General features: G+C 39.1%; 1 protein-coding gene across 10 annotated transcripts in view; it reads right to left on the bottom strand.

Moving 5' to 3' along the window:
* Positions 1-23,086, bottom strand: part of MGA (MAX dimerization protein MGA) — a 177,122-nt gene that overhangs the window by 6,345 nt on the left and 147,691 nt on the right. For 7 of the 10 annotated variants that reach the window (XM_033190497.1, XM_033190489.1, XM_033190492.1 and 4 more), the window contains 8 exons: positions 20,276-20,902; positions 14,223-14,513; positions 12,578-14,088; positions 8,455-8,585; positions 5,090-5,141; positions 2,468-2,674; positions 1,136-1,247; positions 625-858 (listed from right to left, as the gene is read on the bottom strand). In XM_033190497.1, the coding sequence (XP_033046388.1) occupies positions 625-858; positions 1,136-1,247; positions 2,468-2,674; positions 5,090-5,141; positions 8,455-8,585; positions 12,578-14,088; positions 14,223-14,513; positions 20,276-20,902 (3,165 nt within the window). The remainder of the gene's footprint in view (positions 1-624; positions 859-1,135; positions 1,248-2,467; positions 2,675-5,089; positions 5,142-8,454; positions 8,586-12,577; positions 14,089-14,222; positions 14,514-20,275; positions 20,903-23,086) is intronic. The other 3 variants (XM_033190496.1, XM_033190495.1, XM_033190494.1) reach the window with 2 other exon arrangements.

The raw sequence follows: 23,086 nt of genomic DNA, 5'->3' as shown, positions 1-23,086 counted from the left end.
CCCATCAGCAGAACTGTAGGGAAATCACAAAGTATAAAGTCTGAAAAGCTAAGTTTAAAAAACTACTCATTAAAAATACATGACTATAGACTAATATGTTACCAGGACTGGTAACTTCTCAGGATTTGCATGAGTGCATATTACAACCAGAAACCAAAATCTAATGTAGCTAATATTCTATTTTTTATACAACCCATCTTTAATTCATCTAATTAAAACTGTGGGCTCGGTGTGGTGGTTCATGCCTGTAATCCCAGCACTTTGGGAGGCCGAGGTAGGTGGATCACTTGAGGTCAAGAGTTCGAGACTAGCCTGGCCAACAGGGCAAAATCCCATCTCTACTAAAAATTTAAAAAATTAGCTGGGCATGGTGGTGCACGCTGTAGTTCTGTAGTTCTAGCTACTCAGGAGGCTGAGGCAGGATAATCGCTTGAACCCGGGAGGTGGAGGCTGCAGTGAGCTGAGATCAAGTCACTGCACTGCAGCCTAGGTGACAGAGCTGTCTCAAAAACAAAAAACAAACAAACAAACAAAACTAAAAATGTTGACAAAAGAAGATGGTCAGTCCAATAAAGTCAACTGATATAAATCTACATTAAGGAAAGCAAAGAATCTCCCTCCTACCTGTGGCCTGGTCTTTTTTTCTGGAAAGAATCAAAGGTTTCCCCCTCCTGTTATTTATAAACATCTGTCCAAGATCTACAGATGATGTAGAAGATCCTTCCTGCTGTTTGCTAATTCTGGGAGACATGTCAGACTCATCTGATCCCATCTTCTTTTTTCTTTTTTGTGCCTCTAGCGCTTGCTGTTTTGCATAAATATACTCTAGCTTCTTCAGGACCACTTCTTCTGTCTTACCTATAGGTTGACAGACAATACATTAGTACTTTCTGCATTACCCCACATAATGAGAAACAGAGTCAACGGAAATCTAGTCGCTTTAACAATATTCCCAAAAACTATGGAAAGTAAGGTGATTACAATTCACAAGAAACAACCCACCCAGTCAGAGGGTAACTGTGCTGTGAACTGTGGGAGCCAAGCTTTCAAATTAAGTATCTGAAAGATCTACTGAGGATTTCTCCTTGCTGAAGCTATAATTGTGTCTTTACCAGAGATTATTTACTTATCTCACCTGAAAGAGACGATACTTTCCGTATGAGAATATTCCTTTTTCGAGTCAGAAGATTTTTCTGTCCTATCAATTTGTCTGCCTGATCTGTTAGTCCCTGAATTTCACTGAAGGCCTAGAATAGAAATAGTGGTATTATTGAAAATTGACTCACTCTTTCTTTAAACACAGGTAAGGCCTACACAATTCTCTAATGAAAAAAAAAAAAAAACTTAATCTAACATCTTAAGAGAATTTTTAAATTCCATTAACAATTGTTGATGTTTCAGAAATTATTTTTTGTTAAACTGTAAGAGGATTTCTGGCTTACACTTTTAAGGAACGTGACCATGATTATTTCCAAAGAGCATCACTGAATGGTAGTAGGTATTCTACTACTGCAAGGAGATACAAAACACTTGTGCTCTGCTTAGATTTTAATAATCAACTTCAAGATCATCTTCTAGTCTAACCAAAATCTGGCTGAAATAACTTTGCTCTAGAGGGATATGACTGCTTATCTTGTCCTCCTCCAGCTTCTACTTAAGAACAATTTAAATGAAATACTTTAGATATTCTACACGCAAAGTTAAAACTTCTGCTCCCTTGAATATTTCCGATTTTCTTTTAAAATGACTGTCAACTGTTAAGCATATTAAAATATCACTTATGCTGTGCTTTATACTGTGATAACCTGTACTAAGTGCTATCAATAACACCAATGTAAAGAGAATGTGGTCAACATGGCTAACCAGAGTTTCTGACTCTATCTGAAGAAAGGATAGCTGTGCCCATTTAAGAACCTGACTTTCGGCCGGGTGTGGTGGCTCATGCCTGTAATCCCAGCACTTTGGGAGGCAGATTACTGGAGGTTGGGAGCTCGAGACCAGCTTGACCAACATAGAGAAACCCTGTCTCTACTAAAAATACAAAAATACAAAATTACTACTAATCTACTAAAAATACAAAATTAGCCAGGCGTGGTGGTGCATGCCTGAAATCCCAGCTACTTGGAAGGCTGAGGCAGGAGAATCACTTCAACCCATGAGGCAACGGTTGCGGTGAGCCAAGATTGCGCTATTGTACTCCAGCCTAGGCAACAAGAGCAAAACTCCGTCTCAAAAAAAAAAGAAAAAAAAAAAATAGAACCTGACTTTCAATGAAAAGCTCCTGTGACTTAGCATAATGATTTTCCCCCTAAGGGATTTATTGGGCATTCATTAGTCCATATTCAACTGTTACATTTAAGTAGCTCTATTTCAATGTCCCTTATATATGTCAGCGGATTCTCTTTCTCATAGCACCAGTAAGAATCTCTTAGTCAAGCTCTTATTGTCATTTACACAGAACACTTACTCGAGTAAGAATGAGACTTTTAGAAACCTTGGAAGAATGAAGTAATCCCAATGTGATCTTTAATTTCTCAAAGAGATCTCTCATTTCACCACGCCGCCGCCGCTCATTGGCAGTGTGTGTCCGGCGATAATAAGCAAATGCTTCTGCTTCTTTCTGTAGTTTGTCACTCCAGTAATCAGGCTTCAGTTTTAGAGGAATTGGTGGAGCCTGTTCAAACAAGATTGCCTCCTAAACATCTTGAACGTGTAATTGGCCCTCTTATTCTGTTCCAAATGACACTGCCCTATTTCAGGCACCCATTACCTTTTGTCTGGACTGTTGTAACAGCCTCTCAGTTGGTCATCTTACTACCAGTCTATCTTTTCTTCAAATCTAACTCTTACAATGTCAATAGTATAATTTCTAATACATGCTGAAGTGATCTTACCAGCTCTTAGTTCAAATTTCAGTGATTTTCAAACAAGGAAGAAATTGTGTATGTTACAGGCGTAGAAGATCTGAAAGAGCTTGCTTATGTAATTTATTATATTACTAAAATTTGTTTTCATGATACAAATTACATTAACTGTTTTTCAAAAAATACTATAAGATCCTCCTTAATCTGGTAAAGAATCAACTGCCACTCTTCTAAATCACCTTTCTCTCCAACCATTCCTATCTGCTAGAAATTCCCAAGATATACTACACAATCCCATACCTCTCTGCCATTACACAGGCTTTTTACCTGTACCTAGATTACTTATCCCATCTCTTACCTAAACCTCCATAACATTTAAAACTTAACACTTCAAACTCAAACTTTTTCAGGAAAGTTCTTCTTGATCCTCAGAAAGGCTTAAGGCCTCCTTTCTCTATCTTATTTATTCCATTACAATCTTTGCATATAGGACTTAAAATATATGAAAAGTCTGGCCAGGCACAGTGGCTGAAATCTGTAATTTCCAGCACTTTTGGAGGCCGAGGTAGGGGATCACTTGATGCCAGGAGTTTGAGACTAACACAGGCAACACAGTAAGACTTCATCTACACACACACACACACACACACGCTTATAATGAAAAGCAACTATGCCCTGAACTTGTACCTGGATCCTCAGAAACAATCACTTTTTAATTCTTTTAGCAGCTTCTTCTAGTTCTTAAATCTATATCCTAAACCAAAAATAGTAACATACGCTTATTTTTTTCTATTTTCAATGCTATCTACTGCCTTCTTGCTATGCAGAAGAGGATTGAGCTCATATCACTCTCATGTCTTATACCACCTTATCATTCCAATATAGTTACAACACTACTTTTAGTTGTTCTACTGATCCCTTAGCAACTTGAATTCTACCTTAATTTCTTATTTCATCAAGAATAAATAATCTATCTTGCCTTTCTACTTTGTAAAATGAGGGTATCAGCACCTGTATCCTTCCCTTTATTTCTTCTTCCCTCTCTCACCTCCCAATTTGTCATTTGTATTCTCACATTTTTCAAGACTGAAATTAAGTCTTCTACATTTTAATTATAGGTTATAAACATTTTTTGAAAAACATCAACTATTATGACATTATAAACACTACTCATACAAAGTGAATAATATTTCCTGTCCTGTGCAGTTTCTTGGTTTTGTGTTTTTTCCCTCCGACGTTCCTAATTGTCTCTTTTTCTGACACAGTTTGCTTAATCATAACTCTGACAGTACCCAAAAACTCTCATGGAAAAGCCACTGCCTTTCTAAAGTTAAACCTATTATGCATTAAGATAGAATGGGAGAATAAAAGAGCCAACAAGACAGAAAGAAAGGCAATATAAACATTAAATACAGCAAAGTGAAGCAAGAATTTGCATGTAATTATTTGGGTACAAAACAATGGATTACATAAATAAGCTATTATTAAAATTCCTATTATATCTGAAAAATGCTTCAGAATAAATTTTTAAAAGCCACATATAATGATGTATGCAAATAATTACAACCATGCAAATAAATACGTTGTATCGTGAGTCCCCAAATCAGATCAAAACCAAACTGTACTATGATTTTTTAAAGGAACCAAATGCCACCCTCTACTTCAACCCAAGCCATCACTGACTTTTTTTAATCTTTTAAATTAAGATAGAAAAACAAGTGGAAAACAATTTAAACAAACCAAACTCTCCTCCATGCCTACTGTTGGTTAGGATAAACAGAAAACCCTGCTTAATAATGTTACTATGATATATACCAAAAAGATTAAGAAAATTAAAGGTTTATTGTTTCATGGATCCCTGAACTGCTAGCCATTTTGCAGAGGATAGTTTTTTAATTCACTGAAAATCATGAGCCCAGGCAAGAAAGAATGGCAGCTTGTTTTACATCAAACCATTACAAGAACAGTTTTCAAATAAGCACATATATTCTCATAAATTTCATATCCATTTTTAACTCCTCTAAATTAGTCTACCCTCTGAGGAGAAGAATTAAAAGGGGAAAAAAAGGGACCTTAGTAGTATAATTTCATTAAAGAGAAAAAACTGATTAACTCACTGGCCTGAGAAAACATCGTGGCTAATAAAGCTAATGTTGTTTCAACCCTAGGATAAATGTTAACAATTTTATTCAATGAGTAGTTATCACTAAATATATCCTAAATACCTTTCGACTCCTTTCAGCTGCTTTTTCATCTGCAGAGATGTGAGTACGGGACCTGGATAAAGACAGGATTTTTCAGTGTCTTACTGAAATTTAATAATCTTAAGACCTATTTCACAGCTACAACCAAACCATTCCAAATTACAAACAGTTTCTTTTTCCCAAGGTGTGATATACAGCCACATTATTTACTTGACATTATATATTTTCTCTAAAAGTGTACAAATAGTCACTAAAACTTCAAATTACTTTCTACAATCATGAAATATTTAATACACAAAACCATAGAAACAAATTTAAAGTCGTCCTCCAGTATCCATGGAAGACTCATTCCAAAACTTTCAGCAGTATCCTTGAATACTCAAGTCCCTGATATAAAATGGTATAATATTTGCATATAACATAGGCACCTCCTCCCATATACTTTAAATCATCCCTACATTACTTATAACACCTAGTACAATGTAAAAACTAAGTAAATAGTTGTTATACTGTATTGTTTAGGGAATAATGACATGAAAATACAGTCTATTCTTTATTTTCAATGTTCAATACAGATGCAATTTTTCTTCTTCCAGATATTTCCAATCCACAGTTGGGTGAATCCACAAATACATGCTTTCTATATTTGTGGATACATGCTTTTCCATTATACACTTGGTCCCTCCCAATTGTGAAGGAGGACCAAGTGTATAATGAACACCCACATATGAACCATCTAGCTTGAGAAATAATACATCTCAAAAATACAGAAGGTTTTACGTGCAGTCCACTCAATCACATTCCCTTCCTTCCTTCTCAAAGGTAAACATTCTAAGAGTTTTACCATGCACATCTTTGTAAGTTTTACTAGAAATATATATATATATCTTAACAAATAAAAAAGTACTACTTTAAATATTATATACTATACTATATCTTTCTGCAACTCATTGGTTTCATTCAATATTCGACCTGAAGGCCAGGCACAGTAGCTCATGCCTGTAATCCCAGAACTTTAGGAGGCCAAGGCAGGAGGACTGCTTGAGGCCAGGAGTTCAAAACTAGCCTGGGCAACACAGCAAGACTCCATCTCTACAAAAAAAAAATCGAAAATAAAAGTACAAATAAATTACACCTGATATATGCTGATACACAGAGTTCTAATTCCAACTGTTTTAACTGTTATAGTATTCCACAATGTGAATTTCCCCGAATGTTTTTTTTTCCAGAATGTTTGTAGTTATTTAGGTTGTTTCTAAATCTTCATAACAGCAAACAATGCTGCAATGGACAGTCCCATACAGGACCCCTTGTGTGAATTTTTCTAGGGCATAGGAGCAGAATTGTCAGGCAAAAGAAAGATATGCACACCTTCAAGTTCAGTAACTGTTAAACTGGTAATACAATGTACACTCCCACTTGCTGTATGAGAGTTCCCATTGCTCCAAACCTAGATAACTGTACTATCAGAAATCTCCATTTTTGCAGTCTTACGAGTGTGAATTGGTAAAGTCACTGTGGTTTTATCTGCATTTCCCTAATTACTTGTGAAGTTGAACAAATGTACATGTGTTTACTGGGCTTTTAGGTTTCTTCTTCTGTCAACTGTCTCTAATATCCATTATTTACTTTTCTACTGGGTCTTTTTCTTACTTGTAACAATTTATACCCTCGATACTAATCCTTTGTTAGTTAATATGCATGGCAAACACTTTCTTCATAGTCTGAGTTTACCTTTTCACTGTTTTCATGGTGTTCTGACAGAATTTTTAATTCTTTTAACCTTTATTTTTAATTAAATTTAAACAATTTAAACAAATCTAATAAAATCTTTAATTTTTTTTTTTTTTTTTTGAGATGTAGTCTCACTGTCTCTCAGGCTGGAGTACAGTGGCACAGTCTCAGTTCACTGCAACCTGTACCTCCCAGGTTCAAGCAATCCTCCTGCCTTAGCCTCCCAAGTAGCTGGGACTACAGGGGTGTGCCAACAAGTCCGGCTAATTTGTGTATTTTTAGTAGAGACAGGGTTTCACCATGTTGGCCAGCCTGGTCTTGAACTCCTGAATTCAGGTGATTTGCCCACCTCGGCCTCCCAAAGTGCTGGGATTACAGGCGTGAGCCACCACGCCCAGCCTAAATCTTTAGTTTTTTATTTTAATCTGTTCCGTTACGGTTTTTGTGCTGTGTGTTGCCAGCACACCTTTTTAAAGGCCACCTTTAAAAATAGTGTTTACTTGCAACATTTCTGTGCCCCCCTCAACATTTCTATGCCCCCCTCTTGGCCCTTTACCATTCCAATCCATTAACATGTTATCTCTCTCCATTTGCTGAATTCCTCTTCGTCTTTAAATACAATTTTTTAAGAAAACTCTTACACAGCTTGTCAGAGAATGTTCTCACACAGCAGTTTTCCTGTTACTATTACAAATATTTTTTAGAGGTTTTGTTTGTTGCCATGGTTTACAAACTCAGTTTTAGTATACAGAACTCATTATCCCAGCAATACTGCTAAACTCATTAAGTCTAATTAAGTTTTTAAGGGATTTAAATTCTTTCAAGTTTAGACAGTAGGTAACTGAAGTAGCCTGCAAACAGCTCCAGAGTGAAGAGAACTATCAGTTCTACTTTCTACTCCTTCAACTTTCTCAGCATCAGTAGGAACGAAGAATTATTCTTTCTTAGCTCATAGCTACTTTCATATCATTGTAGTTAATGAGATGACAGGAAAAGTACAATGTCTGGCACAAAATATCTTCCTTCCCTACTCTTTCTCACACCCCAATCCATAATCAATATAAGGCTTACTAAAACAGAAAATGAAATAAATTTTCCTGAGCAAGTCATCATTCCTTCCACATTTTCATCTCACCAGTGAAATACGAAGAAAAATTTTCCTACCTGTATCTCACCTGTTCAACTAGTAAAGTAACCAAATTTAGAATGTAATGCCTATTCTTAAATGACACAAGAAATTAACTTTTGTTGAGTAGTCCATTTATATCAGTTATTATGCTAGTTGTACATACTACCTCATTTAACACTTCAAATGGGGGCATTTTCCTCATTTCGTAGGTAAAGAATCTGAGGTTCAGAGAGATTAAAGATTTGCCCAAGGTTAAATACCTACAAACTAGCAAAACTAGTATTTTATAACACCAGTCTATCGGGCTCCAAAAGCATGTTATTCACATTTACACACTGCCTCCTACCAATTACCAAAGAAAATTATCCAAATTCTAGTTCCTCTCCTCATCCATACTAATCAGAAAAAAAGCTAGAGGAAGAAGGAACCAGATCAGTTACCCAGAGCTCCTAAACAGAACATTTCATTTTATTTCTGGTTACAACGCTACAAAAACAACAATCCAAAGAGCAGTAAGACTTACGGCTGTTTGAATGACTGTGTGTGGGCCACTGTGGTCTTCAGGTGAGCAACATTAATTTCCTCTGAGAGCTCTTCTACAGTCTCAATGTCCACGTGCTCCTCATCATCCTCAATATATTCTACACAGTTATTCTGAAATACATCATTACAAAAGTAAATAATGTATTGATTGGCAAGCACACCTAAACTTTTCAACTCACACCTATAATTCAGCACTTTGGGAGGCCCAGGCAGGTGGATCGTTTTGAGCTCAGGAGTGCAAGACCAGCCTGGGCAACATGGCAAAACCCTGTCTCTACAAAAAATACAAAAATCAGCCAGACATGGTGGTGCTCACCTATAATTACAGCTACTTGGGAGAGTGAGGTGGGAGGATTGCTTGAGGCCAGGAGAGTTCGAGGCTGCAGTGAGCCAAGACTGCACCACTGCACACCAGCCTGGGAGACAAGAGTGAGACTGTCTCAAAAAAAATAAAATAAAAAATAAATAAACAGACATCATTAAACTTAACAGCGTCCTCAAACGACTGCATTGATGCTTCAGTGTTATTTCTAGTGGACAAAATTCAGGTACAGATATATTAAGGTTTCATAAATCTTAAGATTAAATAACAGTAAAATAAAATTTGGTGAGATAAATATACAAAGGAGAAAAATTCAAGTGCCACTTTGAGGGGGCTTCATGACCAACATCCTATCAGATGCCCACAAATCAACACACATTAGCATACACAGGCAGGTATGGAAATAGGATACAGACCAGTCCTGCAACTCTCTCAACCCCACAAATTGAGAGCCTGTAAGGAATTTCAGGTTTTAAAAAAGCCCAAGATTGCTGTATTTCCTTATTATACCAAAAAAGGAGTCAATCAAAGTGTTCACTGAGCACCTGTCACAGAAACTTGCTAAATATTTTATGTAACACTAGAGTTATATGGATATATGGGATAAGCAAATCTTTTTAAGGCCACCTTTAAAAATAGTGTTTACTTGCAACATTTCTGTGCCCCCGTCAAAAAAAAAAAAAAAAAAAGTGTTTACTATGCCAGAAACATAGTAAATGAGCCCGCCTCCCGGGCTCAAATGATTCTCCTGCTTCAGCCTCCCAAGCAGCGGGGACTCTAGGACTGTGCCACCACATGTGGCTAATTTTTGTATTGTTTACTAACAGGGTTTCACCATGTTGGTCAGGCTGGTCTCAAACTCCTGACCTCAGGTGATCTGCCTGCCTCAGCCTCCCAAAGTGCTGGGATTACAGGACAGAGCTACCAGTTACTGGTATAACTGCAGGATTTCTAAGTAATATCCAATAACTTCCACAGGGAAGATTTAAATTAAAGAAGCTATTCACCACTTCCCTCATGGTATTCCAATGCTAATCATAAAGGTAACATAGGTGTGAGATGTGTAAATAAAAACAATGTTTAGATTTTAGAGATCACTTAATATGACCTTAAAAAAAAAAAGTCAGTATAACTCGTTTGCTTGTCAAATTCCCTATTAGTACATTCAAGCAATGCCTCCTTGTATGATTAAGATACTTCAGGCTGGGCACAGTGGCTCATGCCTGTAATCCCAGCACTTTGGGAGGCCAACGTGGGTGGATTACCTGAGGTCAGGAGTTCGAGACCAGCCCGGCCAACATGGTGAAACCCTGTCTTTACTAAAAAAACATGAAACTTAGCTGGGCATGCTGGTGCCCGCCTATAATCCTAAGCTACTCAAGGGGCTGAGGCAGAAGAATCGCTTGAACCTGGGAGGCAGACGACGCAGTGAGCCGAGATGGTACCACTGCATTCTAGCCTGGGCGACACAGCGAGACTCAGTCAAAAAAAAGAAAAAAGGAAAAAACCTACTTTAGAAGATCTATTATATCAGTTCCCCTAATAGTAATAACAGTTTTCACTGGTTTTAAAGTTGAACTGTTTTTTGGTCTCATGTTTACTTCGGCTGCAAAAAAACACAAAAAAATCTGCAATGTAACTCCTAAAGTCAATGAATTTACATCCATTCTTGAAAAAGATTAGGCTATGGAGAGAAAGTATAACTCAAATGAATATAGAATCATCCAATTTTAGAGCAAGATTGTCCTTTATAAATGAGACAATGGAGGTACTGAAATAACCAACGTAACAACATTAAGACCAGCCTGGCCAAGATGGTGAAACCCCATGTCTACTTAAAAGACAAAAATTAGCCGGGTGCAGTGGTGGGCTCCTGTAATCTTAGCTACTCGGGAGGCTGAGGCAGGAGAACTGCTTGAGCCCTAGAGGCAGAGGTTGCAGTTGAGTCAAGTTCGCACCACTGCACTCAAGCCTGAGCGACAGAGCAAGACTCCGTCTCTAAAATAAAATATTTCAACATTTTAGATTTTTAAAACAGTAATCTTTTTTTGTTTTATTTTATTTGCATAAAGCAATTAAGCATTAACAGAAAAGGACCAGATAACAGAGACAGAATGAATCTCAAGGAAGTGTGATTCTAAAACAAGCAGTTGTACGACAATCAGTGCAGATGGCTTTCATCTGCTCCTGAAGAGAAGGATACAGTTTAAATTTTAGGGCACTCCACAGGCAGCTGGTTATGATCTTCCCATGTTTTAAAATCAGAGCTTACGTCAGGCGTCAGCAAACCACAGCCCACTAACTTTTTTTTTTTTTTTTTTTAATAAGTTGGTTTTTTTTTTTCCCCGAGACGGAGTTTTGTTCTTGTCGCCCGGGCTGGAGTGCAATGTCGTGATCTGGGCTCACTGCAACATCCGCCTCCTGGGTTCAAGCAATTCTCCTGCCTCAGCCTCCTAAGTACTGGGATTACAGGCACCTGCCACCACACCCAGCTAATTTTTTGTATTTTTAGTAGAGACGGGGTTTTGTCATGCTGGCCAGACTAGTCTCAAACTCCTGACATCAGGTGATCCACCCACCTCGGTCTCCCAAAGTGCTGGGATTACAGGTGTGAGCCACCGCACCTGGCCTTTTTTACTAACGTTTTAATGGAATACAGCTGCTTTTATACTACAACAGCAGTCAAGTAGTTGGAACAGAGAGCCCTCTAGCTCTCTGCAAAGTCTAAAACTATTTACTATCTGGCCTTTTACAGAAAACATTTGTACAACTCCTGCACTGTATCAATACCTGACAGTTACTTATTTCAGTAAATACGACAATGCTAAAAAGGAATCCTATAGAAAACACTTCGGGAGCCGGGCGCGGTGGCTCAAGCCTGTAATCCCAGCACTTTGGGAGGCCGAGGCGGGTGGATCACGAGGTCAGGAGATCGAGACCCTCCTGGCTAACACGGTGAAACCCCGTCTCTACTAAAAATACAAAAAAAACTAGCCGGGCGCGGTGGCGGGCGCCTGTAGTCCCAGCTACTCGGAGGCTGAGGCGGGAGAATGGCGGGAACCCGGGAGGCGGAGCTTGCAGTGAGCTGAGATCGCGCCACTGCACTCCAGCCTGGGCGACACAGCAAGACTCTGTCTCAAAAAAAAAAAAAAAAAAAAAAAAAACAAAAAAAAAAACCACTTCGGGAAAATAATAAAACTAGGCCATAAAGGTCATATTACAAAGGACGATGACCAAAGTCTAGAATATAAATTCCAGAGACGAAAAATAAAAGCAACTCAAGGCCAAATGGTATTAGAATACCAAAAGATGGTATTTTCCAGTTTTTCTCCAAAAACAAAAACATCTCTCTATATGCAAGTGAGTAAGTTCTCCTCTAGTTGTAAGGTCACCCATTCCCAGTTTCTGATTAACATCTACCAGAGAAGCTACAACCACCTCACATAGAAAACGTCACAGAAATTGACTGGGATCAAATGGGAGTAGTGGTTTCGGGATATTAGAAATCTAACTTAAAAAGAGTAGGGGCTCTCAAGCACCTATCCCCCAAATGCTTAAACCAGCCTTCCCATAAAACCAGGCAAGTCTCAAAGAATAAAAGCTCAATAAGTGATGCTTGATTGACACAGCCTAAAAAACTACTAAGCCATTTAAGTCATAATCTAAACCTAGGCATCCAATTAAATGTACTATGTCTTAGTGATCTTCTGAAAAAGCTCCTGTCTCTAATAAATAATTTAAATCCTTTAGGTTTCAGTCACAACAAAAATGGACTCACCACCTTTTCTACATCATCAACCTCTTCACTCTGGTAGTCAGAAACAACATCCACAATTTCATCAATAGAATCATCGGTTTTCTCATTCTCATCTTCGTCATCTTCTTCCAAATCCAAAACAGTGAAGTCAGCACTGCTTCTCCCACCCTTCTTCTCTTGCTTTGGTTGTATCTGTTCTCCAGGTAGCAGTAAGTGACCCTGAAAATGTCCATTCCCTCTGCTGCTTTTTGCAGCTCTCCTAGGAACAATGGAGAAGGCTGAAGGATTAGAAATCCTACTCCAAGAATCACATTCAGTTTTCAAAACTCTGGTATCTTCAGTAATTCCACTTTTTCCAAGTAAGTCAGAGATGCCTTGTTCTTGCTGAAACACATCTGAATTTTCCTGACATGTCTTTGTTTCTTTAATTAACTGCTCGTCTACCTCTTTCTTACATTCCTGTGAAGCTCCAACACACTTCCTGGTTAAGGGGCCCTTCAGATGTTTTCTCCATCTTTCTCTAACACTGTCTTTCTCCAGAGAGTCTCCACATTCCTTCTCTTTGGTCTCTGGCTGTGGATTAGATTGCTGCTCCATAACTTTGCTTCCTGACAATTCAAATTTACTTTCTTCCTTAAAGGTGACTGGAAATTCACTTGAGTTTTCTTCTGGATTGTCTAATCCTTTCTGCTGTTCCACCTTCACATCACCAAGTTTTTGATGCTGTACTTTACTTAAATTTTGGACGGTCTTATTACCGGCTTTTTCAGAAATGGTCCTAACTTCTAGAACAGCCACTTTTTCTTTGGAACTGTTACGATTCCTAGCCCCATACTCTTCATTAACATCTTTATAGTCTTGATCTGCAGGTGACCCAGTGATACAGGAATGCTCAGATGGTTTGACAGTTGCAGAACCTTCTTCTGGAAGGGATTCTTCATCCAAATGATCACCCCTATCTTCCAAGGAATCATTCAGAGTTTCTTCTGAGGTAGCAGCTCCTGAGTTTTGTTTTATTATGTTAGCCTCAGAGTCTACAGCCTCTCCTTCTGACTGTAGAACCTTCTTGGTTTCTTGCTCTCTTTTTATTGAGTTTGTTTCATCTTTCTGGTCTGGATTCTGAGATTCCCTCTTCATCTGAAGGGAAGCAACATGTTGAAGAATGGAGCTAGGAACAGGCTTTTGTCCTGGGAGCTGTAACAAGGCAAAACTACCAGACTGGAGAGGAATAAGACTGGCTGTACCAACAGGCTGTCCTCCTGAGCTATAGGTTATTTTGGTTTCAGAGCCTGTTTTACTTGCAAAGCTTTGTGGTTCAGGAGGAGAAATCCTCAGGGTCAATGTACCAGCCTGAGACACAAAACTAGCTCCAGAGGAAAGCAATGATGGTGCCTGAGTGATAACATTCACTGCTGAAGAAGACCCAACAGCTTGGATTACAGGATTCATGACAGAGAAAGCAGAAGACGAAGTGGAAGATGGCGGAGTCTCAGAGGGTTTGGAAGGAGCAGGTAACCGGATTCCCATCACAGACCCTGGTTTAAAAAATAAGAGAGAAATTTTTAAATCATGACTGCCCATATCAAGACTTCCGATGTCCTGGTGTATTAACATACCATATGGCCAAGTGATTCAACAAAAGAAAAGTTCATGAAAAAGAACTTTATACCTGGGTTCCGAAACATGACAGGCTGTAAGTTGGGCTGGGTATTAGAGCCTCGAAGCTGATGCAAAGGTAGAAGCTGGACAATCTGCCCATTAGGGTGCCTGAATAGGTTCATTCCACTTGGACTCCTAACAGGCTGCAAGACCATTCGATGTCCCTGAAGTTGTGTGTTTGAGACAGGTCTAAGAGTAGGAGAACCCTGCTGCACTGGAATCAACAACAGTCGAGGTCCAGCACGTTTCACTGTGTTAGGAGAGACCTGTGGAGTAGCCACTGGAATTTGAGCAGGATTTTCTGAAAAACAGGAAATGGAAACATAGTACCAAAATTCCCCTTTAACACATGTAGGAAAAAAAGTATTCATACTTTTTAAGACACAGTCTTGCTTTGTTGCTCAGGCTGGAGTGCAATGACACAATCTCGACTGACTACACAACCTCCGCGCCTCCCTAGTTCAAGCGATTCTCCCACCTCAGCATCCTGAGTAGCTGCGACTACAGGTGTGTACCAGCACAGCTGGCCTATTTCCGTATTTTTGGGTAGAGACAGGGTTCCACCATGTTTCCCAGGCTGGTCTCGAACCCCTGACCTCAAGTGATCTGCCTTCCTCAGCCTCCCAAAGTGCTAACTAAGATTATAGGCATAAGCCACCGCACCCAGTCTAATTTTTTTTTTAAGAGAGACAGGGTTGCACTTGTTACCTTCAGTCCTTCAGTGCAGTGGCTCAATCATAGCTTACTGCAGTCTCAAACTCCTGGGCTCAAGAGATCCTCCTGTCTCAGCCTTCCAAGTAGCTGGGACTACGGGGATGTGTCACTACACCTGGCTAATTATGTTATTCTTTGCAGAGACAGGGTCTTGCTTTGTTGCTCAAGCTAGTCTCAAACTCCTGGCCTCAAGCAATCCTGCTATCTCGGCCTTCCCAAGTGTTGGGATTGCAGCCATGAGCCACCATGCCCAGTCATTAAGACACAGAATCTGACCTTGCTGCAAATAACTTCTAATTTGGATTATAAAGTTGCTAAAATTCTGTAGTTTCCTAATACATTATTTATGGCTGAGAACAGCCAGACATTATGGGGCTTTACATTTAGAATGGTAAAAAATAGAGTACCAATTGTCAAGAGGCACATTTAAAGAGATAATACTTTTGCCTAAAGAAAAACATGGGTATCTCTCTAAATCTGGATTCCTTTGTTAAAGAGATCATTTATGATAAAATTATGCTTCAACTTTATTCTTTTGAGACAGGATCGCACTCTGTCGCCCAGCCTAGAGTGCAGTGGTGCAATCACAGCTCATTGCCACCTCGAACTCCCAGGCTCAGCCTCCCAAGTAGCTGGGACCACAGGTGCACACTTTTCTTTCTTTTTTTTTTTTTTTTGTAGAGATGGGGTTTGCTATGTTGCCCAGGCTGGTCTCGAACTCCTGGGGCTCAAGCAATCCTCCTGCCTTGGCCTCTTAAAGTGTTGGGAATACAGGTATGAGCCAATGTGCCTGGCCTCTTCTTTATTTTTTTAAATAAAATTCAGATCCTGCACAATTTCACTTTAAAATTAAAGCTCATAACACTTACTAGAGAGTTATGACTGAATTTCTAAGCTTATACCACCTGAGGAAGATAAAGAACTAAAAATCCTCGGTTTATAAAGGGCTTTTTGGTTTTTAAAATTCACTAACAAATAAACAAAGCTTAAAGGTTTGTGGGAATTATTTTTCAGAAGGAAAAAATTACATAAAACCACCAAAATGAAATGAAATTAAGAGACATCAAAGAAGCAGGGAAATAAACCTGGCTTAGAAGAGGCAAAAGATGCTTTTAAAACAAAAAGAAAAAGCAGAAATTTAATGCAGAAGATACGAATTAATAGAGATTTCAAACCATTAATAGTACTTAAAGATACCCTTTACTGATTGGAAGAGATTATTTCGAAATACTAAAGACACAGGAAAAAACAGTATAAGTAATCTAGATTTTTTTTTAGATCAGAGAGATAAAGAGGTAGGAATCATGGTAATAGTAAGCATAAATGAAACTGGTCTAACATTACTATTCAAACTGGTGAGCTTATTTAACATTAACAAATAAAAATTGGTAGGTTTATTTAACAATAAATAAAACTTAAAAAGTTTGCTACTAAAGAGAAAAAAAAATCAAACAAATGAAACAAAACAAAGACTTTAGCTTAACATGTGATTTTCTATCAGGCATTCCGCCCACACAAAAAAATATCATTTTTTTTTTTTTTTTTCTGAGACGGAGTCTTGCTCTGCCGCCCAGGCTGGAGTGCAGTGGCCGGATCTCAGCTCACTGCAAGCTCTGCCTCCCGGGTTTTACGCCATTCTCCTGCCTCAGCCTCCCGAGTAGCTGGGACTACAGGCGCCCGCCTCGACGCCCGGCTAGTTTTTTGTATTTTTTTAGTAGAGACGGGGTTTCACCGTATTAGCCAGGATGGTCTCGATCTCCTGACCTCGTGATCCGCCCGTCTCGGCCTCCCAAAGTGCTGGGATTACAGGCTTGAGCCACTGCGCCCGGCCAAAAAATATCATATTTCTAACAGAAAGTCATGCTCATAACATTTAGATGAAAAAATTATATAGAAAATCCAGGACTACTCTTAAATATTAAATAAAACACAAAGACCAAACTTCATGAAAATAATCGTGTGCAATTTAAACAAAAAATATTCATCTATCTTTTTTTTTTTTTTTTTGAGATGGAGTCTCACTCTGTTGCCCAGGCTGGAGTGCAATGGCAAGATCTCGGCTCACTGAAACCTCTGCTTCCCGGGTTCAAGCGACTCTTCTGCCTCAGCCTCCAGCGTACCTGGAATTACAGGCATGCAACCACCACGTCCGGCTAATTTTTTTTGTATTTTTAGTAGAGACGGGGTTTCGCCATGTTGGCCAGGCTGGTCTTAAACTCCTGACCTCAGGTGATCTACCCTAGCCTTGGCCTCCCAAAGTGCTAGGATTACAGGCATCAGCCACTGCGCCCGGCCATATTAATCTATCATACGTGAATTAAGAAACAAATATGTTAATGCATTCTTAATTTTCAACTTTTTTCTTCAAATTAACTTTTAGAGAGTGATTCAAAAACTAATTCAGACAATGAAAGCAATCTTTAATATATGCACTAAATATGTGATGGTTTACTTAAATGTGTGCAAGGGAAAGGAAGGTAAAGAGAAAAAGGAGAAAAATCAAAATTTAAAAGTCACAGATATCAAAGTGCCAACACGGGATCCTCTTTATAAATAGAGAAAAAAACTACACGCACTTCCTTAAGTAGCAGTTACCTGAGTCAGGTCTATTTATTTTAAAAGATTAGATATTTGTTAAACGTCAGTATTTCCTGGCAGGATGCAGCGGCTCAAGCCTGTAATCTCAGCACTTTGTGGGGCCACGATGCAAGGACTGCTTGAGCCCAGGAGTTCAACACTAGCCTGGACAACACAGCCAGACCTCGCCTCTACTGAAAATCAAAAAAAATTAACCAGGCACATGCCTATGATCCCAGCTATGAGAGACTGAAATGGGAGGATCACTTGAGCCTGAGATGTCGAGGCTGCAGGGAGCCATGATCATGCCACTACACTCCAACCTGGATGACAGGGCAAGACCCCATCTGTGTGTCTGTCTGTCTGTCTGTCTCTCTGTCCTCTCTCTCTCTATATATATATATTTTTTAAATAAAAATACATTTTTATTAAAAATATATCTACTTTTTTTTCCTCAAATGGTATTATAGAAGATACTTTTAGGTAAAGTCTTTGATGATATGTCTTTAATGTTACTCTAGTATTTTCTAGCTTTTTTCTTTAAAAGAAACACAGCAAAGCCATGGGCTCAGAATATATAGTAGCTAACAGGAATTTAATTTTTTTTTATTATTATAGTTTCCAGTATATTTCTTTATAGGGTTAACCTCTATTATGCCAAGTAATGCTGGTTTCCAATTAATGCTCTCTTTTAAAAACACATTTATAGCCAGGCGCTGTGGCTCACGCCTGTAATAATCCTGGCACTTTGGGAGGCCAAGGCAGGCAGATCACAAGATCAAGAGTTTGAGACAAGCCTGGTTAACATGATGAAACCCTGTCTCTACTAAAAATATAATATACCCCGGGCATGGTAGCAGGTACCTATAATCCCAGCTACTCAGGAGGCTGAGGCAGGAGAACCACTTGAACCTGGGAGGCGGAGGTTGCAGTGAGCTGAGATAGCGCCACTGCACTCCAGCCTGGGCAACAGAGCAAGACTCCTTCTCAATAAATAAATAAACAAACAAACACATACACACACACACACACACATTTACATATAAAAAAGCAGTTGATTTAAATAAAAATATTAGGCAAGTGACAGTACAGATGGGACTCAGCAAAATATGTGAATGCATATCCTAAATAACTAAAGTCTGAGAAACAACAGAACTACAGAAGAATAAACCACTTTACTGTTTCATGAAAGAATTAAGAGTACTGAAAAAGGCTGGAATCCGTATGGTTTAGAAGACATGATCTGTTAAAATATAACAGATATGCACCTTGAGATTCAATAGGAAATCAAAGTAGTTTCACTAACGACTTCACTCCCAAAACTATGATCAGACTTATCATGTTTTATGGACTTATTTATGGGACGAAGCAGAAGACAGACACATTTAATACTGTGACTCGCAAGCCGAATGCGGTGGCTCACACCTGTAATCCCAGCACTTTGGGAGGCCGAGGTGGGCAGATCACGGAGACCCAGACCAGTCTGACCAAAATGGAGAAACCCCGTCTCTACTGAAAATACAAAAAATTAGCCAGGCGTGGTGGCGGGCGCCTGTAGTCCCAGCTACTTGGGAGGCTGAGGCAGGAGAATCGTGTGAACCTGGGAGGTGGAGGCTGCAGTGAGCTGAGATCCCACCAGTGCACTCCAGCCTGGGTGACAGAGCAAGACTCTATCTCAAAAAAAAAAAAAAATTAAAAATTAAAAAAAAAAAAAAATATATATATATGAGATTCATATATATAGAGATTCACACACACACACACATATATATATGAGATTCACTTTTCCCTTCAACAGAACTTCAACTTACAAACTAACTCTCAATCTCTTCTTCCATAAAACACAGAGAGGAATTTCGACCATATCACTAAATGCAAAAATATTTAAGAGAAAAACATCAATAACCAAGACAGAATTGCTGTTGGGTAACTATTTCCCCTCAAATTCTGCAAAGTTTCTTGCTCTTTTCCATATTAATTCCTGTATGAGTGGATTAAAAGAACCATTTACTTTAGCTAGTTGCATCTAGATATAAAAACTACACAAAGTGTAGGATATTCCTATTTCAAATTTACTCAACCTAAGCCAATAAAAGAAATACTTTAACTAAAAAGTTTATAAAAATATTAGAGCCCTAAACAAATATGCCTCGTTTCTATTTCAATCAGTTCATGTCCAACTATTAAATAGATCCTGATTCATTAGTCATTTTTACTAGACAAAAGGAGATGAAGTCTGCTCATCTGTCTAATTAAAAAGCAGCACCCCTGCACCCCACAAAAGGAACATCTGCATTTGGGGCTCCCTCCTCAAAAGATGTGCACCCCTAGCTCTCAGCACACAGGTCAGGTTTCCTCCCATGCCCATCTTAGTGGCTCAGAGCTCCAGTCTTACCTGCATTACTTTAGTATCCTTCAGCTACCACTTCCATTCTAATGTTTTTGAGTATTTTGAGTCACAATCTCCAGTTCCACTGAACTATCAGTTAAGACTGTTCAAGTTATCTCTCAAGGTTATCAGTTGTTTTTATTAATGTTCTGCTTACAAAACTGCATATATTTTCAGTGATTTATCCCAATCCCGTATTAACCATGAGCTCCATTAATTTAAGTGTTCAGTTTTGCAGCATGCAGAGGTTTTCAGGAATACGTGTATCATGTTACAATAGAAACACCTATACTGTTACCCTGATATAGCTATAATCCTATCACAACCACAGTTATATAAATAGGTGTACAGTAATAAAGCAGCTAGTAACATCTAGGCCTTACCTGGTCTCTGGCTCACTGGTGGACTCCCATTAATTCCTGAGAGTATAATAGGAACAGAGCCCAGAGATGAAGTTGGTGTGGTCACCATGGAGGAAGATGCAGCTGTAGTCACCACGACTAAGGAGGTGGAGGCAGTGGAAGCAACAGGAAGAGTTATGGTTGGAGGAGATGCTACCAAAGACTTAGGAAAAGCAACTGAAGCCACAGGGGTAGTTATCCCAGTGGTTTTGGTAAGGTTCACAGTGGCTGTAGACTGGGAAGATGTTACAGGGGTGCTGGTATTAGTTTCAGAGACCTCAACAACCCCTGTACTGGTGGCACCAGAAGAATAAGTAGTTTCTTTAGTTTCCACGTCAGAAATAGCAGTCATAGGTGTCACAGCAGTAACATTTTCTAAAAACACTTGAGGGGTGGTAGTAGTGACAGCAGCAGTCACAGGGCTGCACACCTGAACTGGCTCAGAAGAAACCACAGGTGTGACGACCATTACTGGAGAAGGTCTGATACTGAACTTCTGTGTCCCTGCCAGGGTTTGGGGTGTGCTAACTCCAGGTATCTTCTGCTGCAAGGCTCCAACTTTACTCATCACAAACTGTGTGAACACACCACCAGGAGAGGGTCGAGCCGCTGCAAATAGAAATTTGCAGGTCAAAAATCTTCAGTTCTCATATTTTATCCTCTCAGTGACTGTGCTTACCGACATTTATTGTGCACCACCGGGTCAGTTTCTTACAGGTACTACCTACCTGCATTATTTGTGCCAATTTCTTTTTTTTCTTTTTTGAGATGGAGTTTCTTTCTTGTTGCCCAGGCTGGAGTGCAATGGCATGATCTCGGCTCACTGCAACCTCTGTCTCCGGGTTCAAGCAATTCTCCTGCCTCAGCCTTCCTGAGTAGCTGGGATTACAGGCATGTGCCACCACACCTGGCTAATTTTTGTATTTTTAGTAGAGACAGGGTTTCTCCATGCTGGTCAGGCTGGTCTTGAACTCCCGACCTCAGGTGATCCGCCTGCCTCGGGCCTCCCAAAGTGCTGGGATTACAGGCGTGAGCCACTACAACCAGCATCTGAGCTAATTTCTACTCTTAGAAATCAAACGCTTGCCTTGACCAAAAATAAATCTCAGTTCTAACAAGAAAGGGATTAAAATGGAGTGTTCCAGGCTGGACACAGTGACTCACACCTGTAATCCCAGCACTTTGGGAGGCCGAGGTGGGCAGATCATGAGGTCAGGAGTTCGAGACCAGCCTGGCCAACATGGTGAAACCCCATCTCTACTAAAAATACAAAAATTACCTGGGCATGGTAGTGCATGCCTGTAATCCCAGCTACTCAGAAGGCTGAGGCAGGAGAATGGTTTGAACCCAGGAGGTGGATGTTGCAGTGAAATGAGATAGTGCCACTGCACTCTAGCCTGGGAGACAGAGCAAGACTCTGTCTTGAAAGAAAAATTTAAAAATTAAATAGAGTGTTCCTACTAAAATTCTTTTGACTATGCAATATATTCAACCTGTCAGGATACTAAAAAGACAATACAGTAGCAAAAACTTCATCACCTAAAACAGATAAAAGAAAATGAGAGGGTTTGTTTCCCCCAATTTCTAATGTAAAAACTTGTTTCTACCATTTCCTCCTGTCTAAGCACTCTCACCTCTTTACAGCTGTGCTATTATGTGATGCTTATGTATTACATATTCCTAAAATATACAAAGAAGTTTCTCAAAAGAGATCAGGATAGGATTGCTTTTTTTCCCCCTTAATCACACCTGAAGCTGCTTTAATAAAAGGTAAAATAGGTTCTTTTTTTTTTTTTTTGAGATGGAATCTCACTCTGTCGCCAGGTTGGAGTGCAGTGGCACGATTTTGGATCACTGTAACCTCTGCCTCCCAGGTTAAAAAGTGATTCTCCTGCCCCAGTCTCCCAAGTAGCTGGGACTACAGGCGTATGCCACCACTCCCAGCTAATTTTTGTATTTTTAGTAGAGATGGGGTTTCACCGTGTTGGCCAGGATGGTCTTGATCTCGACCTTGTGATCCGCCCGCCTCGGCCTCCCAAAGTGCTGAGATTACAGGTATGAGCCACCACACCCGGCCAAAATAGGTTCTTTTAAGGCAAACAATAAATATCTTCTATCTTCACACAACTCTAGCCATTCAGCCAGAGATTTCAACTGACACTCTTACTTAACATTCCTAACAGATTTGAAACAACAAAAACACGAATTCCACAAACCAACTACAGATACTCTCAATGCTAAAACACCAATGCTTCAAGAAGGTAATTTATTATAGACTTCAGCATTTAAATGTTAAGGAAAAGAGAGATTTTCATTCATAGAACCGAGATGAATGGAATAAATCAACATTTCCAAAACTGTATTTATAGGAGCTTTCCACTTTAAGCCTATACTACTTACCCTACTAGCTTTTGCTAGCTCCTTGGTTTCATAAGTTTAAGAAATATCAACAGAAGCATTTACACAGCACCAGCAAGAGTTCAGCAAGATGCCAAAAACACGAGCACTCATAGGAAAATAGTTAACTATTTTTAATTTAGTAAAATATTTTAGTAAATATTTTAGTAAAATGGTAAACTATTTTTAAATATCTTCCCTTTCTAAAAACAAAATTAAAATCCTGTCTTTTCTACATTAATAAAAACCAGTAAAAACCTTAAAAATAACTGTAAAACTTGCCTTCAGGTCAGTATTAGTAAAATATAAAATAAAAATTTAAAACAAAGAAAATAACTATAAAACAATTCAATTCATCTAATACTGCAGGTTATCAGAAGTCAACCCCAAACAATC

The sequence above is a fragment of the Trachypithecus francoisi genome, unplaced genomic scaffold (genome assembly GCF_009764315.1).
Source record: "Trachypithecus francoisi isolate TF-2019V2 unplaced genomic scaffold, Tfra_2.0 Lachesis_group3, whole genome shotgun sequence".
Taxonomy (NCBI): Eukaryota; Metazoa; Chordata; class Mammalia; order Primates; family Cercopithecidae; genus Trachypithecus; species Trachypithecus francoisi.
Note: the sequence above shows the minus strand (reverse complement) of the source record. Positions and strands in the feature narration are given on the sequence as shown.